We start from the raw sequence: 23,160 nt of genomic DNA on the forward strand, positions 1-23,160 counted from the left end.
GTCCTAACTAGCAATACGTTTATTATAAAATGATTATGAGCATTTTCATCAGTCGTGTCGATTTAGAAATTATGGGCACAGTATGTCTGATGAGAATGATCATTTGAAAATGCATTCATCAAATCAATACTAACACACGAACGGGTTCCGGCCGTATTTCGTCCCAAACATGATCAAGTACATTGGGAAATATCGCGCTTATCTGTAAAATAAATTATAATGTAATATATGTTGTGTCATTGCCCAATAATTTGAGTTTCGTTGCCGTGGTTGCCAAAATATTGCGCTACAATGTGTTGGAGCGAGTTAAATGTTTCGACTAGATAATACGTGGTAGAGTAGTGCTTGCATTCTCTAGAAGCTTTGTATCTACAGATGCGTATTATAGTTAATGACATTTTAAGTTAAGACCTTTGGGCGAAACATTGTTCTTCCTATAGGAAGAGCTTCGAGTAAATGTCGCTACTCAGAACTCCAACTTCATCCCTTTTTAGCAGGTTACTCTCGCAGGTTTTCGATGAATTCCAAAAGCCGCTTTTGATTATTTTTCTAGCATTTCATTAACAAGCATTGAGGTTGTTTACATGTCAGTATAGTAAAGTATTTTATTAATTTAGTTTTATATCTGATTGATTGAGGCGCTGAGGTTTAACCTTGACTGTGCAACCTGCAAGTAGCATGAAACTGGCTATTGGCTCGCTTGGCAGGTTTCCCATGTTATTTGGAGATTTGTGCCTGCAAATACAAACAAAAATATCTATCATCACGAAATCGATGAATCTTACTATTTACCTCCTTGATGGGCGTTCCTATCACTTATATTGGATTGCCTTCCACTAAAATTTTCAACTGGCTTCACCAACGTATTTAGGAATTCTGCTCTTGTTTACGCCTCAATGCTGAAAAATCAAGTTTTTCGCAGATTTGTCGACCAAGCAAATCGTGACAAATAGTGCATCGTTCAGATAGCAGAAGATTCACAGACGTATCACAAGGCTCATCCATACCACCAATGTCCACTCCAGTGATAAACCTGCCATAAAGTTTTGATCGAAAATAGTATTTTGAGTCAACGCAGCTTGTTCCAGATCGGGTAAGCGGATTTGCGGCAGGTTCCCTTGAAATGGATGCTTGGAGTAAATGTTCCGAATTGCAGTTCATATTGTGATTTTCTCGGTAGAGCTGTCGCATCCATTCGAGACAACGTCTCTATAATATTTCGTCGAAATTGAAAATATGTCAATGAAAATATTTCGAGTACCGAATGTTCAGTCGAGGTAGATTCTGCTTGTGTTGGCTTCCAGGCAAATTTGGTTCTATAATCACTGGTGAATAATCAATCTATGCCGATTATCGATACATCGACGCTGGATTAGTTTTTCACTTCGCGAATACCTTAACCGATTCGAAGATCGAGCCAGAGATGCCAGGTACTTTTTTCAAATGTCTGCAACAATAATTTTAAAAGTCTGGGAAGAACAAAAAATGTCAGGAAAGCTAGTGTAACCAAAAGCCTTTATATTCAAAAATCTGCAAATATCTGCAACAAAACTAAAAAATCTGCAAATATCTGCAATCAAACAAGAAAATCTGCAAATATCTGCATCATCGAAAAAATCTGCAGCTTAAATTAAAAGTCTGCGAATTTGCAGACTTGTCTGCAAATCTGGCATCTCTGGATCGAGCCGAGAACTATTCATCTAATTTCATTGGTAAAGCTAAGTATGCACCTCTTGCGAAATGAAATTTCCTATACAAAACCTATGCATAAAAAACGTCGCGAAATGCTCGCGAAAAAATTTTTCGTTTCCATTTCGTAAGCGGTACGCAGCTCTCGCGAAAACGATAACGAAATTTGCAGTTAGCCGAGACACGTTTCGACAAACGATAAGTTTAGTATTACTTCCGCGAGATAGCGCTGCTTTCTATGTGCTGTCACCATGGCAAGCTTTTTCCTTGCGAAATAATGATCAGTGGTATTATTCCGCTCGGAGGCTCGCGAAATTTTGACAGTTTGCAAAAAAATAAAACAAAAAAAACAAAATTTATTGCGTATTTTTGTATTTTACATCGCAAGCTGGCAAAATTTCTTAGTATAGAATTTGTGATGCAATTGGAATTCGAACGGTAAGTTATAAAATATGATTGGAATTCTTTAATTTCTAATTTAAAATATTTTCTCAATATGTAGTGATTATTAAATATTATTTAGCTTATTTACAGCACGCCCGAACAAACCCGGATCACTAAGGATAAAGAATCAGAGCCGGCGGCTGACAGTCCAGAGAAAAAGAATGCGGAAACCTTCTAGTCCACCGGCAGTAAGACCAGCGACGGTTTTTATTTTTGCGTTCGGTAGCTACAAACATTCTGACTTTAGCAGCTCCTGAAGTAAAGCTGCAAGCAAAAAGGGAGAACAGCTTCCTTCGCGGAAGATGCACAGGCATTCATTTAGTATCAGCTTTAAAATTATTCATGGTTAATCTTTTAGCACGGCGTATGCAAAGTTGCTAATGAACATTATTCGCAAAGGTCTAGTAGAATCAACTTGATCTGGAGGTACAGCGAAAGGATCCTTCTTTACCAATATACTCGATTAAAACTCTCGAAGCTTTGCACCCGAAGCCACAACTGCTTCAGGGAGTCTGTGCTATTGGTTTCAACGGCTTTTCCAAGATTCAGGAGACGGCTCTACCTACACTGTTGGCTGATCCGCCAAGAACATGGTCGCACAGAGTCAGTCGGTAACAGGAAAAATCACTACCTTTGTGCTGGCAATGTTCAGTCGAGTCGACCCGTTAAAAAACTACGCTGGTGATATGCCTTTCCCGCACGTATGAACTGGCAGTTCAGACTGGTGCAGTAGCTGCCAAAATAGCAAAGTTTTGTCCGGAAATCAAACTTCGTTACGCCGTTCGCGGTGGGGAAATCGCCAAATGGGCGAAACTAATCATATCATCATCGGAACACCCGTCAATCTGATGGGCGGGAGCATTAACTTCCGGGTGTTCGATTGCCGTTTTTGTACTGGACGACGCGGTCGTCATGATCGCTACTCAGGGCCACCAGGATCGGTGCATCCGGATACACAAGCAGCTGTCGTCGTCCTGCCAAATTATGTTCTCGGCCACGTACGAGCGGGAGGTGATGGAGTTCGCCGAGTAACCAATCCGATCGTGTTTCGTCTGGTGCGGGAGCAAGAATCACTCGATAACATCAAACAGTACTACGTCAAGTGCCGCAACCAGGACAAGAAATATCAAGCAATTTCGAACATCTACGGTGTGATTACCGTCGGACAAGCGATCATTTTATGTCATGTGATGTACAGGACAGTTGTAAGCTCCAAGTAAACTTATTTTCGGCATTATTAATCGATCGAAACAAACACGCAAAGCGGCCAATTGGTTGTCCGGCAAGATGTCCCAGGATGGTCACTCGGTAGCGGTACTGTCCGGTGATCTAACGGTGGAGGAACGGTTGGCCGTTAGTGATCGATTCCAAGCCGGACTAGAGAAGTTACTGATTATAATGAACGTTTTGTCCAGGGGTAAGTTCCACCACTTGATTCTGGTTACAGAACCAGGTTACGGAGAGATTCCTTCGCCTTAGGTAACGACGTCGAACAGGTGACCATTATCGTCAACTTCGACCTGCCGATGGATCAGCAGGGACGAGCCGAATGCGAAACGTATCTGCATCGAATTAGACGCACCGGTAGAATCGAAAGTGTGACTCATTCGTGTGAAGCAATAGATTATATTTCTCGCCTCTTCTTTAGCAGTATGGAAACGCCATCATGATTTGCAGATCAATTGAAAGACACTTCTAGAAAAAGATTCAGCTGCTAGATGCACAGAACTCGGACGAAATTTTAAATATCGGATCGTATAGTGTTTTAGACCAGCTACTGGTGAAAGGCGCAAGAGCTTTTTTGGGTCATATTTGTTTCGATTCTGAATTTAGAATTTTGCTTAGCTCTATCCAGTTCTAGCAAAACATTGAAAAAGGCCTAACTGTAAATTGTAACAAATTGAATTTTCATGTTTTCCATTATCAAACACGTACATAACGCAACATTTGATTATGAAGAATTTTGATAACAATTTTACAACAGGGATCTTTAGGGGTATACGGGTTACAGAACATGTAATGGAAGCGATATGTTAAAACGGGTCAATCATTGTAATTTGTAATTTTATTGAGCACGACAATTCATTGTGCTAAACGTTCTCGTAATGGTAATGTCACAAATTATTTCGATCAGCCTTACCGACAGTTCGTACTGATTTCAAATTTCCTTCTTTTACAAAGGAAAAGGTCCTCCAGGCAGACGACATGGCCATAACCTTTCGATATGCACTGGAAATTTAGTGCAAAGTAATTAAATTAGTGGAAAATTAAATTAGTCAAAATCAGTGAAAAGTTGTTACTTAAGCCATATTGAAAAATTTCTCTAGATTTATTTAGTAGTGCTTAAGCATACAAAAAGCGTGATAGAAAGTGGAAGGCTAAGCAAGAAAGTATGTGCATCAATGCAATGGAACTATGTACAGAGTTTAAGCGCGTACATGAGTGCGTGTAACGTATTCTATTACGAATAATGATATGTTGTCCTATATTGCTATATCGTCGCTGTTGTGCTATCTTATGACAAGCGCCATTTAACTCATTTCGAGAAAAACGATTTTTAAAGTTTGAGATTAAATATCTTGAAACTGATAAATGGTATAAACAATTCAAAGAAGACAATTGATGCTTGCATCTATTCGTGTCATAGGTGTGTATAGATGCATGGAAAATTTTCCATAGAAAAAAATCATCAATTATTAACTTTTATTCATATCTTTGGTTTAATTTGGCCTATAAACAATCGGTGCGATGCATTTTGAAGGAAATGAGTTAGAGAATCTAGCAAAAATAGTTACTTTTGGTTACAGTGTTGCCAAATATGCTATATTTCCAGTTTAAAAGTTTGGGGTGTAGTTTCATCATTTACTCTTATCTTCAACCGATGGAATGCTTATTTTTATGAATAGCTTTGATGTGATCCTAAGAACCATTTTTATTTTTGATGATATTTAAATCTTAAACATGATTAGAATTTTTAAGATGCAAATATGAAATATAATATATTTTATGAAGCCTTGTGTATTCCTGTGACTTTTGTAGTCGGTCGCCCATGCAATTCTCGCTCTACAAGCTAACCCTTAAATGCGTTGGTATGCAGGAGTGGGTGTATGAATAAGATGAGCTTATTTTGATATGCCTGGTGGTTGAAGGGGATACGAATTAGAGAGTGGTGCGACTGAGGGAAGTGGAATGGGATGAGGGCCTGAAAGGAGTTTGCTAAAGGGGTGATGGTTGGGGTGGTAATGAAAGGGTGTTATACGACATGTTGGGGGGGGGGGGGTAGCCCCTTGCCACACACCCCTTGCTACGCCCCTATAAAAAGCAAAAAAACTCTTAGTTAAATAAAAATTTAGGTTCTCGATTAGGGATAAGGTTGTCGGTTTCCAGAGTGCCTTCATAACCTTTCTATATGAGAAAGGCAAAAAACGCGATAAAATTCATATAGTTGCTAAGTGAATGTTAAAACTATATTTAAATAGAATTAAATTCATTAAAGTTCAACTGAGAAAGCGTGGAAAAGCGGCCATCTTGGAAAACGAAAAAAGCTGTTTTTTCCCACACCGTTGGAAAAATCGTCATGAAAATCAATCATTAGTACTCTACCAATGCCTCGAATACATTGATTCATTTTCATGCAGATTTTTCCAACGGCGTGAGAAAAAACTGCTTTTTTTTCGTTTTCCAACATGGCAAGCTTTCTTATTAAATATTTAATGTTTGATCCCGTCTGCTATGACGGAATAAACTAAGTGTAATGAACAAAAAGAAATCCTTTTGATATTTGAATGTTACCCCATATGTGTCTGCTTCCCGGGCAAACCATTTGGAATCCTGAATGGAGTCACCCTGTCAAATCATTCGGAATCCTGAATGGAGTCAGTATGGATTCCAACTCAAATGCAACAACCGATTCTGAAACGGATTGAGTCGGAATCGGTTGTTGCATTTGAGTTGGAATCCATCTGACTCCATTCAGGAATCCGAACCGGTTCCGGAATGAGTTTAACTACCCTCTAAGAACGGTTGGTTTCAAAATCGTCCAATGAAGGAAGTTCGTTGGACCAATTTGGACAACGTCCAAATAACCGTTCAACAAAACTCCATCGTTGGACTCGTGTTGAACGATTATGAAACAATTTCTTGGACGTCTCAGTGGGTGGGCAGTATCGATACCAGTTCAAATGCAACAACCGATTTCCAAACCGATTGAGTTGGAACCGATTGTTGCATTTTAATTGGAATCCATACTGACTCCATTTAGGACTGCGAACCGGTTCCGGAATGGGTATAACCGGTTTAACTGGGTTGTGTCTGAGCGTATATAGAATCTTAAAAGACTGAAGAATCGCGAATTGCTTCCGAATAATTAATCGGTTGCGCAACTGTATGCCAAAAAACATATCTTCTGCAGTCATATTAGTCCGGAATCGCAACATCAGTAGAGAGTGCAAGCCCAAGTAACAATTGAAGTTTTATTGTACACTACACTGCCGTGATACGCATAACAGTCCCACCTGCATAGGAAACCCATAGCAAATGGGACTGTTATGCGGATCACGGCAGTACAGGTGTAATCTAGGTTTTAAGAAAGCTGTGAAGTGTCATAAAACTACAATCGTTACTAGGAAGAGTTCGCTCTGGCAATGCTTCCGTATTCGGTTGATTATCTTCCATTAATAAAAGTCGTAAACACTTCATTATTCTTCTAGTGATATCCAAAGCTTACAATATATAGGTACTTTTATCTTCTTGTTCGACTTTTCAACACACCTTACTCATCACCATTACGGGAAGACTTAAAGATAACCACGAAGCCTATCTTGTAATTTTCTCTTATGATGTTTCAAGATAAGATGAGCGATTTTCAATTCCGCAACTTGGTCATCAGTGACAAATTAAAAAATAGATTAAAAATTTATTCAAAACATTCCGAATATGAAAAATAAATATACAAACAACAGCTGATAGCGCTTTTCAGCTGTCAAATGCGACGTCTGACGGCAAACGCACAGAAACTAATCTGTCAAGTTTTCGCGAGCAAATGTCAAAATTCCGCACGGAAGAAGCAAAAATATTTCGCGACCTCATTTCGCAAGAGGTGCATACTAAGCTTAATATTGAAAAAAAAGGTTTAGAATCTAAATCGCTGATGTATCTTCATGAAAAAACTAAAAAACAGAAATCTAGAGAAAATTTTCAATAGGACGTAAGTAACATTGAGAGCCTCTCTTTGTTTACTTTCTCTTTCGTTTATCACGACGTCATTACAACACTTTGCACAAATTTTCCAGTACATATCGAAAGCCGACGGTTTTTACTAGAATATTATGCAAAGAGTAGAGTTTCAGTAGTTGTAGTTGAAATGGCCGAGTAATGAACAGAAGAGAAAGACCCCAAACGGAATCTCTCATTGTTACTTACGTCCTATTCTAAATTTTCTGTAGAAATTTTAAAAGTCCGTGTAAACAAGTCTTAGGTAAACAAGCACACCGAACTGTCAGAAAAGTGAGGTTATACATTTTCCTACAATGCTCTATATTTTTGACAGGTATATGAATGACAATGTCGCATATACAGGTCTGGCAAAGATGGCACTTTGGTATTCGTAAGATGAATCGTACATGAGTTGTGTGAGTGATCACAGTATAAATCGACTTGCTTTCGTCATAGCGGTCGTTCCGCTCCCATTGAATCGTGTGACCGCTATGACGTCGACCCGTTGTGCTTCTGGATTGTTTACATATTTTTGGTTGCCAACACTAGCAAACCGTGTGTTCTGCCACACCTATATATACCTCATTGTATGAATGAATCATTTCAGCATCAGTGATGCCAGGTCTATTTAAACAATAGCCTGCAGTAAAAATATAAAAGTCTGCAGATGGCTACAAAAATCTTCAATAAATGCGACGTAGAAATGTAGTATGTATGTAATTTAAATGATCAAAAATGTTGAAGGCTGGTGTATAAATTGGCTGGCATAGGCTTTGTTCTGCTAAATATTTGTAATCTGCAAAAGATCTGCAGTGAAAATGCCAAATCTGCAGATTGACTAATATATATGCAGATCTGGCATCCTTTTAGTATTCCCCACAGGAATTTCATCCAAATGGTGTAAAAATACGGGAAACAAGGCAAGATAAGTATTCAGAATATGGGGTTAAATGAGCAGCTTGCACTATTTTTGATTTTTTCAATAGTTAGAGGTACCAAATCATCGCGGCAATAGGCAGTAACGAATTGGGGATAAAAAAGGAAGCATCCTATCATATAAAATTTTTTGACGAGAAAGGTCTATTGGTATTGGAACATGCTAAAAGGTTACTCGATTACGTTTACCCACGTATTCCCCACGCACATTAAATGCCATATGCTCAAAGTTCAGTTCAAAGAAATGTCAGCTCGATTGGCGTCACCCGGCGGATACGTGTTCCCTTACAATGCCATCAAATAAACATTTAAAATTACATGCAACCATGAATGTGCAATTTTGAAAATAATAAACTAAATACTACTGCTTATTAACAATAAAGAAGTGACGAATAAAAAATTAGTCACATAGCCAAGGTTGTTCATTTTCAAAGATAGCATTGTTGACGAATCACTATATAAAAATAAGTGATAAGGGACGCGGACGAAGATAGCTGACCACCGCCATTAAATCTAACATATTTCATTGTTCCATTATTTTCTTGTCATTTCGTTTTTTATTTCGATTATAGAGGTTTTAACCTTAAGGTCATTCGCCTCTTCGGGTTAGAAAAATCTCTTATGAAAAATTTCTAACTCTATGTGTGGGGTCGAGACTCGAACCCAGGTTGTCATTTCGCTTGTCTTTGTTAGATTATTTAGTGTAATGTAAAACACATCTCGCAAATGAACTTTCTGAATCTCCAGTCTACCGTAGAATCGTCATTTACACATGTTGAATGATACCATTTGGTGCATGCATCACAAGCAACCCATTCTCGGCCGTTCGTGGTTTCGATCCTGTTATCGCCACATTTAGGGCATAAGTTTAAAACGTCATCAGAATTTGCTATGAGATTGTGAAGCAAGTAAGTTCTGTATTTGATAGGTTCGAAATCTAGATCAAAAAGAACTTTGTTCAGTAGATAGCGTTCTGTATTGTTGATTACGTGAAGACCACAATGATAACTATCGTTTTGACAGTTTATTCTCATTTCACCGATACTTAGAGCTTTAAATGTGTTGAATATATCTAATAACATTTTATTTGTAAAGCATTTTTTTACTCTTTCTAATGTATTTAACAACTTGTTGTACATTTCATGGGGTGAATGTCTGAATTGTGGATCAAAATAGTGAAACACCATTTTTTTCGCATCAATTATTGCAATTGTAAAATGATTGTTGTACAACAGCGGCAACAAAACCAGTGAATGATTTAAATTTTTAATGACGAGATCTTTCATATCGTTAAGTGAAATATTGTTGCATTGATTTTGTATAAGACGATCGACATTACTATCCAAGAAGATATCATAGCGTAATTATTATTGCATTTCTTGGTATCATTTTCGATCCTCTTTCACTTAATATATAGCTTGATAAGATTCTTAAAGATTTAAGATGAAATGGTCTTGGGGATAGCAATTCATAAATCGGTTGCAAAATGCTCATATGTTGGTAATTCAAATTCACTGAAATGAACATTACTGTCAAAGGAGATATCATAGCCCGATTATTATTGCATTTCTTAATATCATTTTCGATCCTCTTTCACTTAATATATAGCTTGATAAGATTCTTAAAGATTTAAGATGAAATGGTCTTGGGGATAGCAATTCTTAAATCGGTTGCAAAATGCTCATATGTTGGTAATTCAAATTCACTGAAATGAACATTACTGTCAAAGGAGATATCATAGCCCGATTATTATTGCATTTCTTAGTATCATTTTCGATCCTCTTTCACTTAATATATAGCTTGATAAGATTCTTAAAGATTTAAGATGAAATGGTCTTGGGGATAGCAATTCATAAATCGGTTGCAAAATGCTCATATGTTGGTAATTCAAATTCACTGAAATGAACATTACTGTCAAAGGAGATATCATAGCCCGATTATTATTGCATTTCTTAATATCATTTTCGATCCTCTTTCACTTAATATATAGCTTGATAAGATTCTTAAAGATTTAAGATGAAATGGTCTTGGGGATAGCAATTCTTAAATCGGTTGCAAAATGCTCATATGTTGGTAATTCAAATTCACTGAAATGAACATTACTGTCAAAGGAGATATCATAGCCCGATTATTATTGCATTTCTTAGTATCATTTTCGATCCTCTTTCACTTAATATATAGCTTGATAAGATTCTTAAAGATTTAAGATGAAATGGTCTTGGGGATAGAAATTCATAAATCGGTTGCAAAATGCTCATATGTTGGTAATTCAAATTCACTGAAATGAGCATTACTGTCTACGGAGATATTATAGCCCGATTATTATTGCATTTCTTAGTATCATTTTCGATCCTCTTTCACTTAATATATAGCTTGATAAGATTCCTAATGATTGGAGAAAAAATAGCCTTGGGGTTCTTGATTCATAAATCGATTGCCAAATGCTCATATTTGATAATTTCAATTTCACTTAAATGAACATTACTATCCAAGAAGATATCATAGCGTAATTATTATTGCATTTCTTGGTATCATTTTCGATCCTCTTGCATTTCATATATAGCTTGATAAGATTCCTAAAAATCTAAGATGAAATGGTCTTGGGGATAGCAATTCATAAATCGGTTGCAAAATGCTCATATGTTGGTAATTCAAATTCACTGAAATGAACATTACTGTCAAAGGAGATATCATAGCCCGATTATTATTGCATTTCTTAGTATCACTTTCGATCCTCTTTCACTTAATATATAGCTTGATAAGCATCTTAAAGATTTAAGATGAAATGGTCTTGTGGATAGCAATTCATAAATCGGTTGCAAAATGCTCATATGTTGGTAATTCAAATTCACTGAAATGAACATTACTGTCAAAGGAGATATCATAGCCTGATTATTATTGTATTTCTTTGTATCATTTTCGATCCTCTTTCACTTAATATATAGCTTGATAAGATTCTTAAAGATTTAAGATGAAATGGTCTTGGGGATAGCAATTCATAAATCGGTTGCAAAATGCTCATATGTTGGTAATTCAAATTCACTGAAATGAACATTACTGTCAAAGGAGATATCATAGCCCGATTATTATTGCATTTCTTAGTATCATTTTCGATCCTCTTTCACTTAATATATAGCTTGATAAGATTCCTAATGATTGGAGAAAAAATAGCCTTGGGGTTCTTGATTCATAAATCGATTGCCAAATGCTCATATTTGATAATTTCAATTTCACTTAAATGAACATTACTATCCAAGAAGATATCATAGCGTAATTATTATTGCATTTCTTGGTATCATTTTCGATCCTCTTTCACTTAATATATAGCTTGATAAGATTCTTAAAGATTTAAGATGAAATGGTCTTGCGGATAGCAATTCATAAATCGGTTGCAAAATGCTCATATGTTGGTAATTCAAATTCACTGAAGTGAACATTACTCTCTAAGAACAAGTCGTAGCGCAACTATCATTAAATTTCTTGACTGTATTTTTTATATTTTTGCATTTCATATATAGCATGATAAGATTCCAAAAAATTAAAAAAAAATGGTCTTGGTGATTCAAAAATCGACTGTAAAAAATATTTGATAATACAAATTCGACAAATTCACTGAACTAATACTTTCTAAGCAGAAGTCGTATTGCAAATATTTCTACGTTTCCCCGTAACGTTTTTGATCTCCTTGTATTTCACATATAGTGATTCAAAAATCTATTGTAAAATGCTCACATTTGAAATGCAATAATAATTGCGCTATGACTTCTCCTTAGAAAGTAAAGTCAAAATATGAGTATGTATAATAAATTACTTTATCGACACTGTCAAATGCGGCCTATGTAAAAAGAGCTTTATAAATGTTTGTTTCTCCTGACTCACCCTTCCTCCCTCCACAACACAACATTTGCACGAATTACGTTTTCAATTCTATCGATTTATGGTATCTATGGTTTGACAGTTTGCTGTCCATCCATGTTATTATTGTTGGCATCTTGCCGGTTTTCCCGATTGAGCTAATACTGTAATGCCGTTATAAGCATATTTGTCCCATGTTCTATGGGTTTGCCTATATACATGGGACAATTGTGCGTAAAACGGCAGGGTAATATTATGAAATGTATTTTTTCTTCAAAATAATCTAGCCTCATGCGGTTTTTTGGAACAGAGTATACGTCTTAGGGGATACCGATATGCTCTGGGCTAATCAACTATTACGAATGACCATGATTACAAAAACAGAATAATTACGGACCATATCGCATATAGTTGGAATTTCAATAAAAATTCTTTCCATAACATTTAATTGGCTTAGGAGTCTTCCGATAACTCTGAGCCGGCTTTTGGATCAAATTAGGGGAACATGGGGAGACTTGACCAGGTTTTCAGCAAAACCTGCATAAATCTCTAAAAAAGTTTTCAATCCTTCCAAAGTCAATAAGATATAATATGCAAAGGTATTGTGCGTGTTCATGATTTTCTGCAGATTTTTTAATTTACTTTTTCAAAAGTTATAAGTTTTTCTGTGAACGTTTTTTTGGTCAAATCTCCCCACTGCGGGGAGACTTGACCAACAGAATTTTAAAAAATCAGAGCAAAAAATAATGGCACAAAACATATTGTAATCCATTTTTTCCATATTGTCGAGATCCTGTGGTACCAGTAAAAACCTGTTTTAATCCACCTAGCGGTGCAATTGTGCCTTTCTCAATCATGAACACAAGAATGTTTGCGTTGTTTATATTCATTAAAAACTTTCAAATGCAAATATTACATGACATGACAAATATACAAGAAAAGAAATCATTATTCGAGTTCTAAAATTTTGTAAAAGAAAAAACAGCCACGGCAATATTGAACTGAAAAACCTGTTTTAATCCACCTAGCGGTGCAATTGTGCCTTTCTCAATCATGAACACGAGAATTTTTTAATTGCTTATATTTATTAAAAGCTTTCAAATGTATACATTACAATTTTATTATACATAACTTGACAACTTTTTAGAACTCGAATAATGATTTTTTTTTCTCGTATATACGAGAAAAGAAATCATTATTCGAGTTCTAAAATTTTGCAAAAGAAAAACCAGCCACGGTAATATTGAATTGAAAAATGGAGCAAAGTTAAGTCCCAAAAAGTCGATTTTTATAAAATAATTTTTTTCGAGATAAAATAAAATCTCGACGTTACATGTTTGGCATCAAAAATACGAATTCGATTTCTAAAATTTCATGGGGTCCCCCCTTTGAACAAAAATTTTGAGTTCCGGCTTATATGGAAATTTAATATGCGACCGAACGGTTCAGTCTATATTTACGGAACCATATAAGCGATCCGTGCGAAATTTTACATACATCTGTGGGGATAATATAGCTATCATTTGGGACTAAGTTTGTGAAAATCGACCCAACCATTTCCGAGAAACTGATATGAGTTTGCTAGTTTTGAAAGATTTCCGCTTTTCCCGGGCCCTTCCGAAACCGTCTATGGTGGTCAATGTAGTCAACGAAAGTTTGGTTGGCCGTCGGTGACCTAGAACAGCAAATTTAAATTGTTTGAGAGACATTTTAGCTAAATCTTTACCTTTTTTGCTTTCATCGAAGTATCGGTTTGAATCGCAATTTGCTATGTGATCGCACGCCACAACCCGTAGCTCCAGAACCGGAAGTCAGATCGGAATGAAACTTGATAGCCATTTACGGGTGCGTAATACCTTTCATTTGAGACTAATTTTGGTTGAATCGGTCTAGCCATCTCCGAGAAACCGATGTGACTGTTATTCTGAATTTGGATACTTCCGCCGGGGATTCCGGAACCGATGATGGTGGTCAATGTGGCCAAAGAGACTTTGAATGGATGTTAGTGACCTAATACTACAAATCGAAGCAATTAAGGTCATATTTTGGAAAAATGTTCGCCTTTATACATTCATTGCAGAATGTATTAAAATCGACATTTTCTGCGTGATCGTGCTCACCACCCTGTAATTCCGGAACCGGAAGTCGGATCCATTAGAAATTCAATAGCAGCCTATGGGAACGTTGCACCTTTCATTTGAGACTAAGTTTGTCAAAATCGGCTCAGCCATCTCAGAGAAAAATGAGTGACATTTTTGGTCACATACACACACAGACGCACATACACACACATACATACATACACACATACATACACACGCACAGACATTTGCCGAACTCGTCGAACTGAATCGAATGGTATATGTCACTTGGCCCTCCGGGCCTCCGTTAAAAAGTCGGTTTTCAGAGCAATTGCAATACCTTTCTATTGAGAAAGGCAAAAATATAAAAAGGTTGCATTTCATAAATTTCGACTTTTTTAATGGCTTTCCTTTTAAGTATTACTTGTACTGATTGCATTGCATGTTCACACGTCACGAAATTAGTCATATTAATACTGCTAACTTTGTTTACTAAAAGAAATAGACTGATGTTTGATGTGGGATTTTTTGTGACGTGATTAACATTAACAGTACCCTCATGTGTTCCATATGCCAACCAATGTATCAAACGTTTCAAAACCATTTTCAATATGGTTCGTTCAACAATAAATTAACCATTGCCTAGTATAATATCGATCATAATCAGTGTCGTTTTTTCATGATCGACCATACAAACAACGGGTTGTTAAGAACAGTCACCATACCATAATGTGCTGTTTTGCATATACATTTTGACAACATAACAATCAAGAACCATACAGATTATGGTGGCATGCATATTTTCGGTCTAGCGATGGATAAAATATTAGCTGGAGAAAAAATCTCTCTCTTCACATTTAAATTCTATCGATTGATGAAATAACATTTTGCTCTCGCCATTTTCTGAAGAAAGCTTCGTTGAGACTGAGTGGACTGACGCTTTATCTTATTGAGCTATCGCTGTAACATTGTTAGAAGAGGATTTTTAACCATCTTAAATTACACATTTCTTATCGGTTCTCGTTGGCACTTCTTAGGAAATTATGTTTTCTTTACGAGTTCCTTCTTTAATGTGGACGGGACAAAAAGTTTAATAAATCATAAAAAATACTAACATCAATTTAGGCAATATGGCATACTACAGGTTTTGTAGAGGACATTTGTGGCTATCAGAATTAGTATATTTCTTATCGGTTCTCGTGGGCACTTCTTAGAAAATTATGTTTTTCTTTATGAGTTCCTTCTTTAATGTGGACAGGAGAAAAAGTTTAATAAATCATAAAAAAATACTAACATCAATTTAGGCAATATGGCATACTACAGGTTTTGTAGAGGACATTTGTGGCTATCAGAATTAGTATATTTCTTATCTGTTCTCGTGGGCACTTCTTAGGAAATTATGTTTTTCTTTACGAGTTCCTTCTTTAATGTGGACGGGAGAAAAAGTTTAATAAATCATAAAAAATACTAACATCAATTTAGGCAATATGGCATACTACAGGTTTTGTAGAGGACATTTGTGGCTATCAGAATTAGTATATTTCTTATCGGTTCTCGTGGGCACTTCTTAGGAAATTATGTTTTTCTTTACGAGTTCCTTCTTTAATGTGAACAGGAGAAAAAGTTTAATAAATCATAAAAAATACTAACATCAATTTAGGCAATATGGCATACTACAGGTTTTGTAGAGGACATTTGTGGCTATCAGAATTAGTATATTTCTTATCGGTTCTCGTGGGCACTTCTTAGGAAATTATGTTTTTCTTTACGAGTTCCTTCTTTAATGTGGACTGGAGAAAAAGTTTAATAAATCATAAAAAATACTAACATCAATTTAGGCAATAAGACATACTACAGGTTTTGTAGAGCATATTTGTAGCTACTAGAATCACTATATGTCATTACTCTACTCGTGGGCACTTCTTGGAAAATTACTCTTTTCCTTTAGTGGATAATATTCAGTATACTAGGTAAACTTTTTGGTACGTGAGCTTTTATGAAGTAGAGCTTTTTGGTTGGTAGATGGTATGTACATACGTGGTGGACAACATTAAAAAATTATAAAAAATACTAACATCAATTTAGGCAATATGACATACTACAGGTTTTGTAGAGGACATTTGTGACTATCAGAATTAGTATATTTCTTATCGGTTCTCGTGGGCACTTCTTAGGAAATTATGTTTTTCTTTACGAGTTCCTTCTTTAATGTGGACGGGAAAAAAAGTTTAATAAATAATAAAAAATACTAACATCAATTTAGGCAATATGACGTACTACAGGTTTTGTAGAGGACATTTGTGGCTATCAGAATTAGTATATTTCTTATCGGTTCTCGTGGGCACTTCTTAGGAAATTATGTTTTTCTTTATGAGTTCCTTCTTTAATGTGGACAGGAGAAAAAGTTTAATAAATCATAAAAAATACTAACATCAATTTAGGCAATATGGCATACTACAGGTTTTGTAGAGGACATTTGTGGCTATCAGAATTAATATATTTCTTATCGGTTCTCGTGGGCACTTCTTAGGAAATTATGTTTTTCTTTATGAGTTCCTTCTTTAATGTGGACAGGAGAAAAAGTTTAATAAATCATAAAAAATACTAACATCAATTTAGGCAATATGGCATACTACAGATTTTGTAGAGGACATTTGTGGCTATCAGAATTAGTATATTTCTTATCGGTTCTCGTGGGCACTTCTTAGGAAATTATGTTTTTCTTTATGAATTCCTTCTTTAATGTGAACAGGAGAAAAAGTTTAATAAATCATAAAAAATACTAACATCAATTTAGGCAATATGACATACTACAGGTTTTGTAGAGGACATTTGTGGCTATCAGAATTAGTATATTTCTTATCGGTTCTCGTGGGCACTTCTTAGGAAATTATGTTTTTCTTTATGAGTTCCTTCTTTAATGTGGACAGGAGAAAAAGTTTAATAAATCATAAAAAATACTAACATCAATTTAGGCAATATGACATACTACAGGTTTTGTAGAGGACATTTGTGGCTATCAGAATTAGTATATTTCTTATCGGTTCTCGTGGGCACTTCTTAGGAAATTATGTTTTTCTTTACGAGTTCCTTCTTTAATGTGGACGGGACAAAAAGTTTAATAAATCATAAAAAATACTAACATCAATTTAGGCAATATGACATACTACAGGTTTTGTAGAGGACATTTGTGGCTATCAGAATTAATATATTTCTTATCGGTTCTCGTGGGCACTTCTTAGGAAATTATGTTTTTCTTTACGAGTTCCTTCTTTAATGTGGACAGGAGAAAAAGTTTAATAAATCATAAAAAATACTAACATCAATTTAGGCAATATGGCATACTACAGGTTTTGTAGAGGACATTTGTGGCTATCAGAATTAGTATATTTCTTATCGGTTCTCGTGGGCACTTCTTAGGAAATTATGTTTTTCTTTATGAGTTCCTTCTTTAATGTGGACAGGAGAAAAAGTTTAATAAATCATAAAAAATACTAACATCAATTTAGGCAATATGACATACTACAGGTTTTGTAGAGGACATTTGTGGCTATCAGAATTAGTATATTTCTTATCGGTTCTCGTGGGCACTTCTTAGGAAATTATGTTTTTCTTTACGAGTTCCTTCTTTAATGTGGACTGGAGAAAAAGTTTAATAAATCATAAAAAATACTAACATCAATTTAGGCAATAAGACATACTACAGGTTTTGTAGAGCATATTTGTAGCTACTAGAATCACTATATGTCATTACTCTACTCGTGGGCACTTCTTGGAAAATTACTCTTTTCCTTTAGTGGATAATATTCAGTATACTAGGTAAACTTTTTGGTACGTGAGCTTTTATGAAGTGGAGCTTTTTGGTTGGTAGATGGTATGTACATACGTGGTGGACAACATTAAAAAATTATAAAAAATACTAACATCAATTTAGGCAATATGACATACTACAGGTTTTGTAGAGGACATTTGTGGCTATCAGAATTAGTATATTTCTTATCGGTTCTCGTGGGCACTTCTTAGGAAATTATGTTTTTCTTTACGAGTTCCTTCTTTAATGTGGACGGGACAAAAAGTTTAATAAATCATAAAAAATACTAACATCAATTTAGGCAATATGACATACTACAGGTTTTGTAGAGGACATTTGTGGCTATCAGAATTAATATATTTCTTATCGGTTCTCGTGGGCACTTCTTAGGAAATTATGTTTTTCTTTATGAGTTCCTTCTTTAATGTGGACTGGAGAAAAAGTTTAATAAATCATAAAAAATACTAACATCAATTTAGGCAATAAGACATACTACAGGTTTTGTAGAGCATATTTGTAGCTACTAGAATCACTATATGTCATTACTCTACTCGTGGGCACTTCTTGGAAAATTACTCTTTTCCTTTAGTGGATAATATTCAGTATACTAGGTAAACTTTTTGGTACGTGAGCTTTTATGAAGTAGAGCTTTTTGGTTGGTAGATGGTATGTACATACGTGGTGGACAACATTAAAAAATTATAAAAAATACTAACATCAATTTAGGCAATATGACATACTACAGGTTTTGTAGAGGACATTTGTGGCTATCAGAATTAGTATATTTCTTATCGGTTCTCGTGGGCACTTCTTAGGAAATTATGTTTTTCTTTACGAGTTCCTTCTTTAATGTGGACGGGACAAAAAGTTTAATAAATAATAAAAAATACTAACATCAATTTAGGCAATATGACGTACTACAGGTTTTGTAGAGGACATTTGTGGCTATCAGAATTAGTATATTTCTTATCGGTTCTCGTGGGCACTTCTTAGGAAATTATGTTTTTCTTTATGAGTTCCTTCTTTAATGTGGACAGGAGAAAAAATTTAATAAATCAAAAAAAATACTAACATCAATTTAGGCAATATGACATACTACAGGTTTTGTAGAGGACATTTGTGGCTATCAGAATTAGTATATTTCTTATCGGTTCTCGTGGGCACTTCTTAGGAAATTATGTTTTTCTTTACGAGTTCCTTCTTTAATGTGGACAGGAGAAAAAGTTTAATAAATCATAAAAAATACTAACATCAATTTAGGCAATATGGCATACTACAGGTTTTGTAGAGGACATTTGTGGCTATCAGAATTAATATATTTCTTATCGGTTCTCGTGGGCACTTCTTAGGAAATTATGTTTTTCTTTATGAGTTCCTTCTTTAATGTGGACAGGAGAAAAAGTTTAATAAATCATAAAAAATACTAACATCAATTTAGGCAATATGACATACTACAGGTTTTGTAGAGGACATTTGTGGCTATCAGAATTAGTATATTTCTTATCGGTTCTCGTGGGCACTTCTTAGGAAATTATGTTTTTCTTTACGAGTTCCTTCTTTAATGTGGACAGGAGAAAAAGTTTAATAAATCATAAAAAATACTAACATCAATTTAGGCAATATGGCATACTACAGGTTTTGTAGAGGACATTTGTGGCTATCAGAATTAATATATTTCTTATCGGTTCTCGTGGGCACTTCTTAGGAAATTATGTTTTTCTTTATGAGTTCCTTCTTTAATGTGGACAGGAGAAAAAGTTTAATAAATCATAAAAAATACTAACATCAATTTAGGCAATATGACATACTACAGGTTTTGTAGAGGACATTTGTGACTATCAGAATTAGTATATTTCTTATCGGTTCTCGTGGGCACTTCTTAGGAAATTATGTTTTTCTTTACGAGTTCCTTCTTTAATGTGGACCGGAAAAAAGTTTAATAAATAATAAAAAATACTAATATCAATTTAGGCAATATGACGTACTACAGGTTTTGTAGAGGACATTTGTGGCTATCAGAATTAGTATATTTCTTATCTGTTCTCGTGGGCACTTCTTAGGAAATTATGTTTTTCTTTATGAGTTCCTTCTTTAATGTGGACAGGAGAAAAAGTTTAATAAATCATAAAAAATACTAACATCAATTTAGGCAATATGACATACTACAGGTTTTGTAGAGGACATTGGTAGCTTCGGACACCTAAGTGACAGCGGTGATCGCTGGGTGAGGTGACTGTGAGAATAGGACCCCAGTAAATAGACATATGTGGGATTGTCGCAATATATTATAATATACTTACTTGGACCTACTACTTGCATCTGGTATACTCTACCTGCGCACAAAACGTTACATAACGCAGGGCTGATTTATGGAACAACTTGTGTTCTCATTCAGCCCTTCCTTATGCAAATTTGCGATCGGCTAAGCGCAGTGTTTCTCGAAGCGCGATCGTTCATTTTGATCGAGAACGGCCGCGTGTAATTTGGGGTAAATGCGCTAATATTTTGTACACTATGGAGGGTTCCAGAAAAAGTTTTTATTTATGCGAGCTATCTGTTAATAGATGGCACCATGAAATAAAAAGCTCAACTTTCAGAGTACCACCTTAAAAGCCTCTACTGTTTAAGGTGGTACTCTATGATAAATGAGCTTTTTATTTGAAGAGCTTTTTAGCAGGTGAGCTTTTTGGTAGGTGAGCTTTTAGGTAGGTAAATTCACGATAGTTACTTTTGTCAATACTCTCAAGTATTGACAAAAATATTGAACGTGTAAGGGTCGCTTTTAATTTTAACTATTCGTCTCTCTCCCTATTCTCTCTGTGTGTATAGTGCTATTTTTGATCGTGTAATTTAAACATTCAAATTCAAATTAACGCGATGTCCTCGGATATTGTGGTAACGAAGCGAATTTGCCAAATTGATCAGGAATCGCGAAATTTCATTCTAATTGGTGTAATCATTGCTAAAAGTGATCCGAAATTTTTCGAATCTTCTTCCCTGCGTCAAGGAAAAGATTCCACAAGCGCACGTGGTGTCATGACTTTGACTCTTCGTGACAGCGAACGGGACACTATAAACTGCACCATTTGGGGCTCCCAGCTGATGATCGAATCATACGATAGTCTGTTCCACATAGGTGATGTGGTCAACATAACGAAACCAAAAGTACTTGCTTCCTGTCATGACCGTTCTGAACAATTCAATCCTAGATCGACATCTTCATTTAGTTTGTCCTTGGGTGAGCAGGACGAGAGCAAAATAAAACTCCACGAAGGGTCCAGACTCGACTTGATGAAAAAATTAGTATCTGTGGCTACAGTTCCAGCATCGGAGACATATCCTTTGGCAGATATTTCGGCTGGTGGTCAACACATAAATGGACAGAGCGTCAACATACTTGTGGTGGTACGAAGCGTTCGACCGAAAAAGCAAATTGTGATTGCCAAAACAGGAAAGCTTAAATATTTGCGAGAAGTCATTTTAATGGACGCCTCCCACGCTGGAATGTCAATGAAGTTCTGGAATAACGAATTTGTTGAGCGTATAGATAAATGGGTTCCGTTAACAACAGTGCTACTTGTGATGGACGTTAGAGTAGAGTTTGATCAGTACTATAAATTTGTCTGCTTGGGAATGAGCGGACGAACAATTATCACTGAAGACCCAGCAATTGAAGATGCTGATAAGCTGCTTGTTCACGCAATGAAGCATCCATGCGTTCAAGATTTTGATGCAACCTATTCTCTTTCATCCAGCGCTACTGATCGTTGAGTTATTTTCTGGTTTCTTTATTATCCAAATACGAATTTTTTATTTTGCAGCTGTAACGATTACATCCGTTATGACGGTTCAGCAGATTCTGGATCGCTCAGAAGGGGATTTAAAAACGGAAGAGGAGCAGTTCACTGCCCTTTGCTATGCAGTGATTACCAAATTCGATTTAGATGGTTGTTCCAGAATAACTGGCCGTAAATGGTATGTCATTTTTATCTCAGATTTTTTCTTTCTTTAGGTCCTCATTTACCCGTTGTCTTTTCTAGTGTAAACTGTAAAACATTCCTCCGCATTTCGGATTCAAAATGCCAAAAAGAAACTTGTCAAAGCCATCTACAGAACATAAGCGTATATTTTGACATTCCAGTTGACATAACAGATCATACCGGAACGCTGACGAACTGTCGGCTGATGAGCCAAGCCGCCGAGAATACCCTAAACTGCAAAGTTGATTCATTTTTGAAAATGGGTGATGCTCAAAAGGGCAAGCTTAAGTGGCGTTATCTGTTGGAGCGCTGCTCTTTGAAACTTATAGTTAAGCGAAAATCACCGATTCGATTCCAAACTTTGTACTCCATAGTGGAGTGCTCGTTGGCAAATCCCCAAGAAGTTGAGTCGAAAATCAAGGTTTACTAAGTACGTAATACGCATTTCATTGTTATAACAAAACTATAAACACATTTTGACCCCATAGGGATCATTAGGCCTTAGAGTTTGCCGTGACTGTTGATCCTTTTCAACGCAGCTGAGGTAAAGGATATAAATGATTTATTTTACTGTTTTGAGTGCAAAATGATAAATAAAAGTTCTAGCTGTAGTTTCTTCAGTTCTCGATAGAGGCAAGCTGTTTTCGTTAGCTCCCGGGTTTTTTTTCCGTTTTGGAATCGAAAAGGAACTACCAAGCTTTGTGGCGAGTTTTATCGCTGTGCAGTGATGTCACTATCCTCTGTGCAGTAAAGAGAAATTGAAATTGCTCCCCACACTCTGCCAAGCAAAACGAGAGCGCTTCTCATTCGTTCATTTACACCACCGTATTTGATATGTGTGAGAGCATGTTGATGGCAGAGGTAAATTTCCGTACACCCAACACTGGAACGATCTAGAGTGTGGAGAAGTCCTTAGAGTCCTCCGCCCGAGTCGCTGCGGTGTATTCACTGGCGTGTGATCTTGGTTTGTTTTCGTCTGGCAAGCGGCAGTGCGGGTGCGATTGATTTGATTTGCACTGGTTGCGTTGTGTTGTGAGGATGATGGTGGGTTATCTCAAGCTAATATGATTTTCTACTGATGATTTGATACAAGTTGTTTGGTAAAGCTTACGAGTTTATAGAGTGTTGTTACACTACTTGGGGGAACTTG

General features: G+C 35.9%; 2 protein-coding genes and 1 long non-coding RNA gene across 3 annotated transcripts; 2 read left to right on the forward strand and 1 right to left on the reverse strand.

The window, feature by feature from the left end:
- Positions 1-516: 516 nt before the first annotated feature.
- Positions 517-1,433, reverse strand: LOC131691692 (uncharacterized). Its single transcript, XR_009305829.1, has 3 exons — positions 1,262-1,433; positions 793-1,033; positions 517-735 (listed from the first exon to the last, which is right to left on the reverse strand). It is a non-coding gene; the product is annotated as an uncharacterized LOC131691692 (long non-coding RNA).
- A 1,503-nt stretch (positions 1,434-2,936) lies between these two features.
- On the forward strand, positions 2,937-3,353 carry LOC131687352 (DEAD-box helicase Dbp80-like). The gene has a single exon (XM_058971432.1). The coding sequence runs from the start codon at positions 2,937-2,939 to the stop codon at positions 3,351-3,353; it is 417 nt and encodes a 138-aa protein (XP_058827415.1).
- Positions 3,354-20,879: 17,526 nt separating this feature from the next.
- On the forward strand, positions 20,880-22,497 carry LOC131694168 (protein hold'em). The gene is made up of 3 exons (XM_058982647.1): positions 20,880-21,796; positions 21,852-22,005; positions 22,071-22,497. The coding sequence occupies exons 1-3, from the start codon at positions 20,908-20,910 to the stop codon at positions 22,438-22,440; spliced, it is 1,413 nt and encodes a 470-aa protein (XP_058838630.1). The 5' UTR covers positions 20,880-20,907; the 3' UTR covers positions 22,441-22,497.
- The last annotated feature ends 663 nt before the right edge of the window (positions 22,498-23,160 follow it).

This window comes from Topomyia yanbarensis, chromosome 3, assembly GCF_030247195.1.
Source record: "Topomyia yanbarensis strain Yona2022 chromosome 3, ASM3024719v1, whole genome shotgun sequence".
NCBI lineage: Eukaryota > Metazoa > Arthropoda > Insecta > Diptera > Culicidae > Topomyia > Topomyia yanbarensis.

Coding starts and splice junctions, on each gene's coding strand:
- LOC131687352 (XM_058971432.1), top strand. CDS start 2,937: ATGGGCGAAACTAATCATATCATCATCGGAACACCCGTCAATCTGATG.
- LOC131694168 (XM_058982647.1), top strand. CDS start 20,908: ATGTCCTCGGATATTGTGGTAACGAAGCGAATTTGCCAAATTGATCAG. Junction 21,797..21,851: donor TTCATCCAGCGCTACTGATC/GTTGAGTTATTT, acceptor TTTATTTTGCAG/CTGTAACGATTACATCCGTT. Junction 22,006..22,070: donor AGAATAACTGGCCGTAAATG/GTATGTCATTTT, acceptor TGTCTTTTCTAG/TGTAAACTGTAAAACATTCC.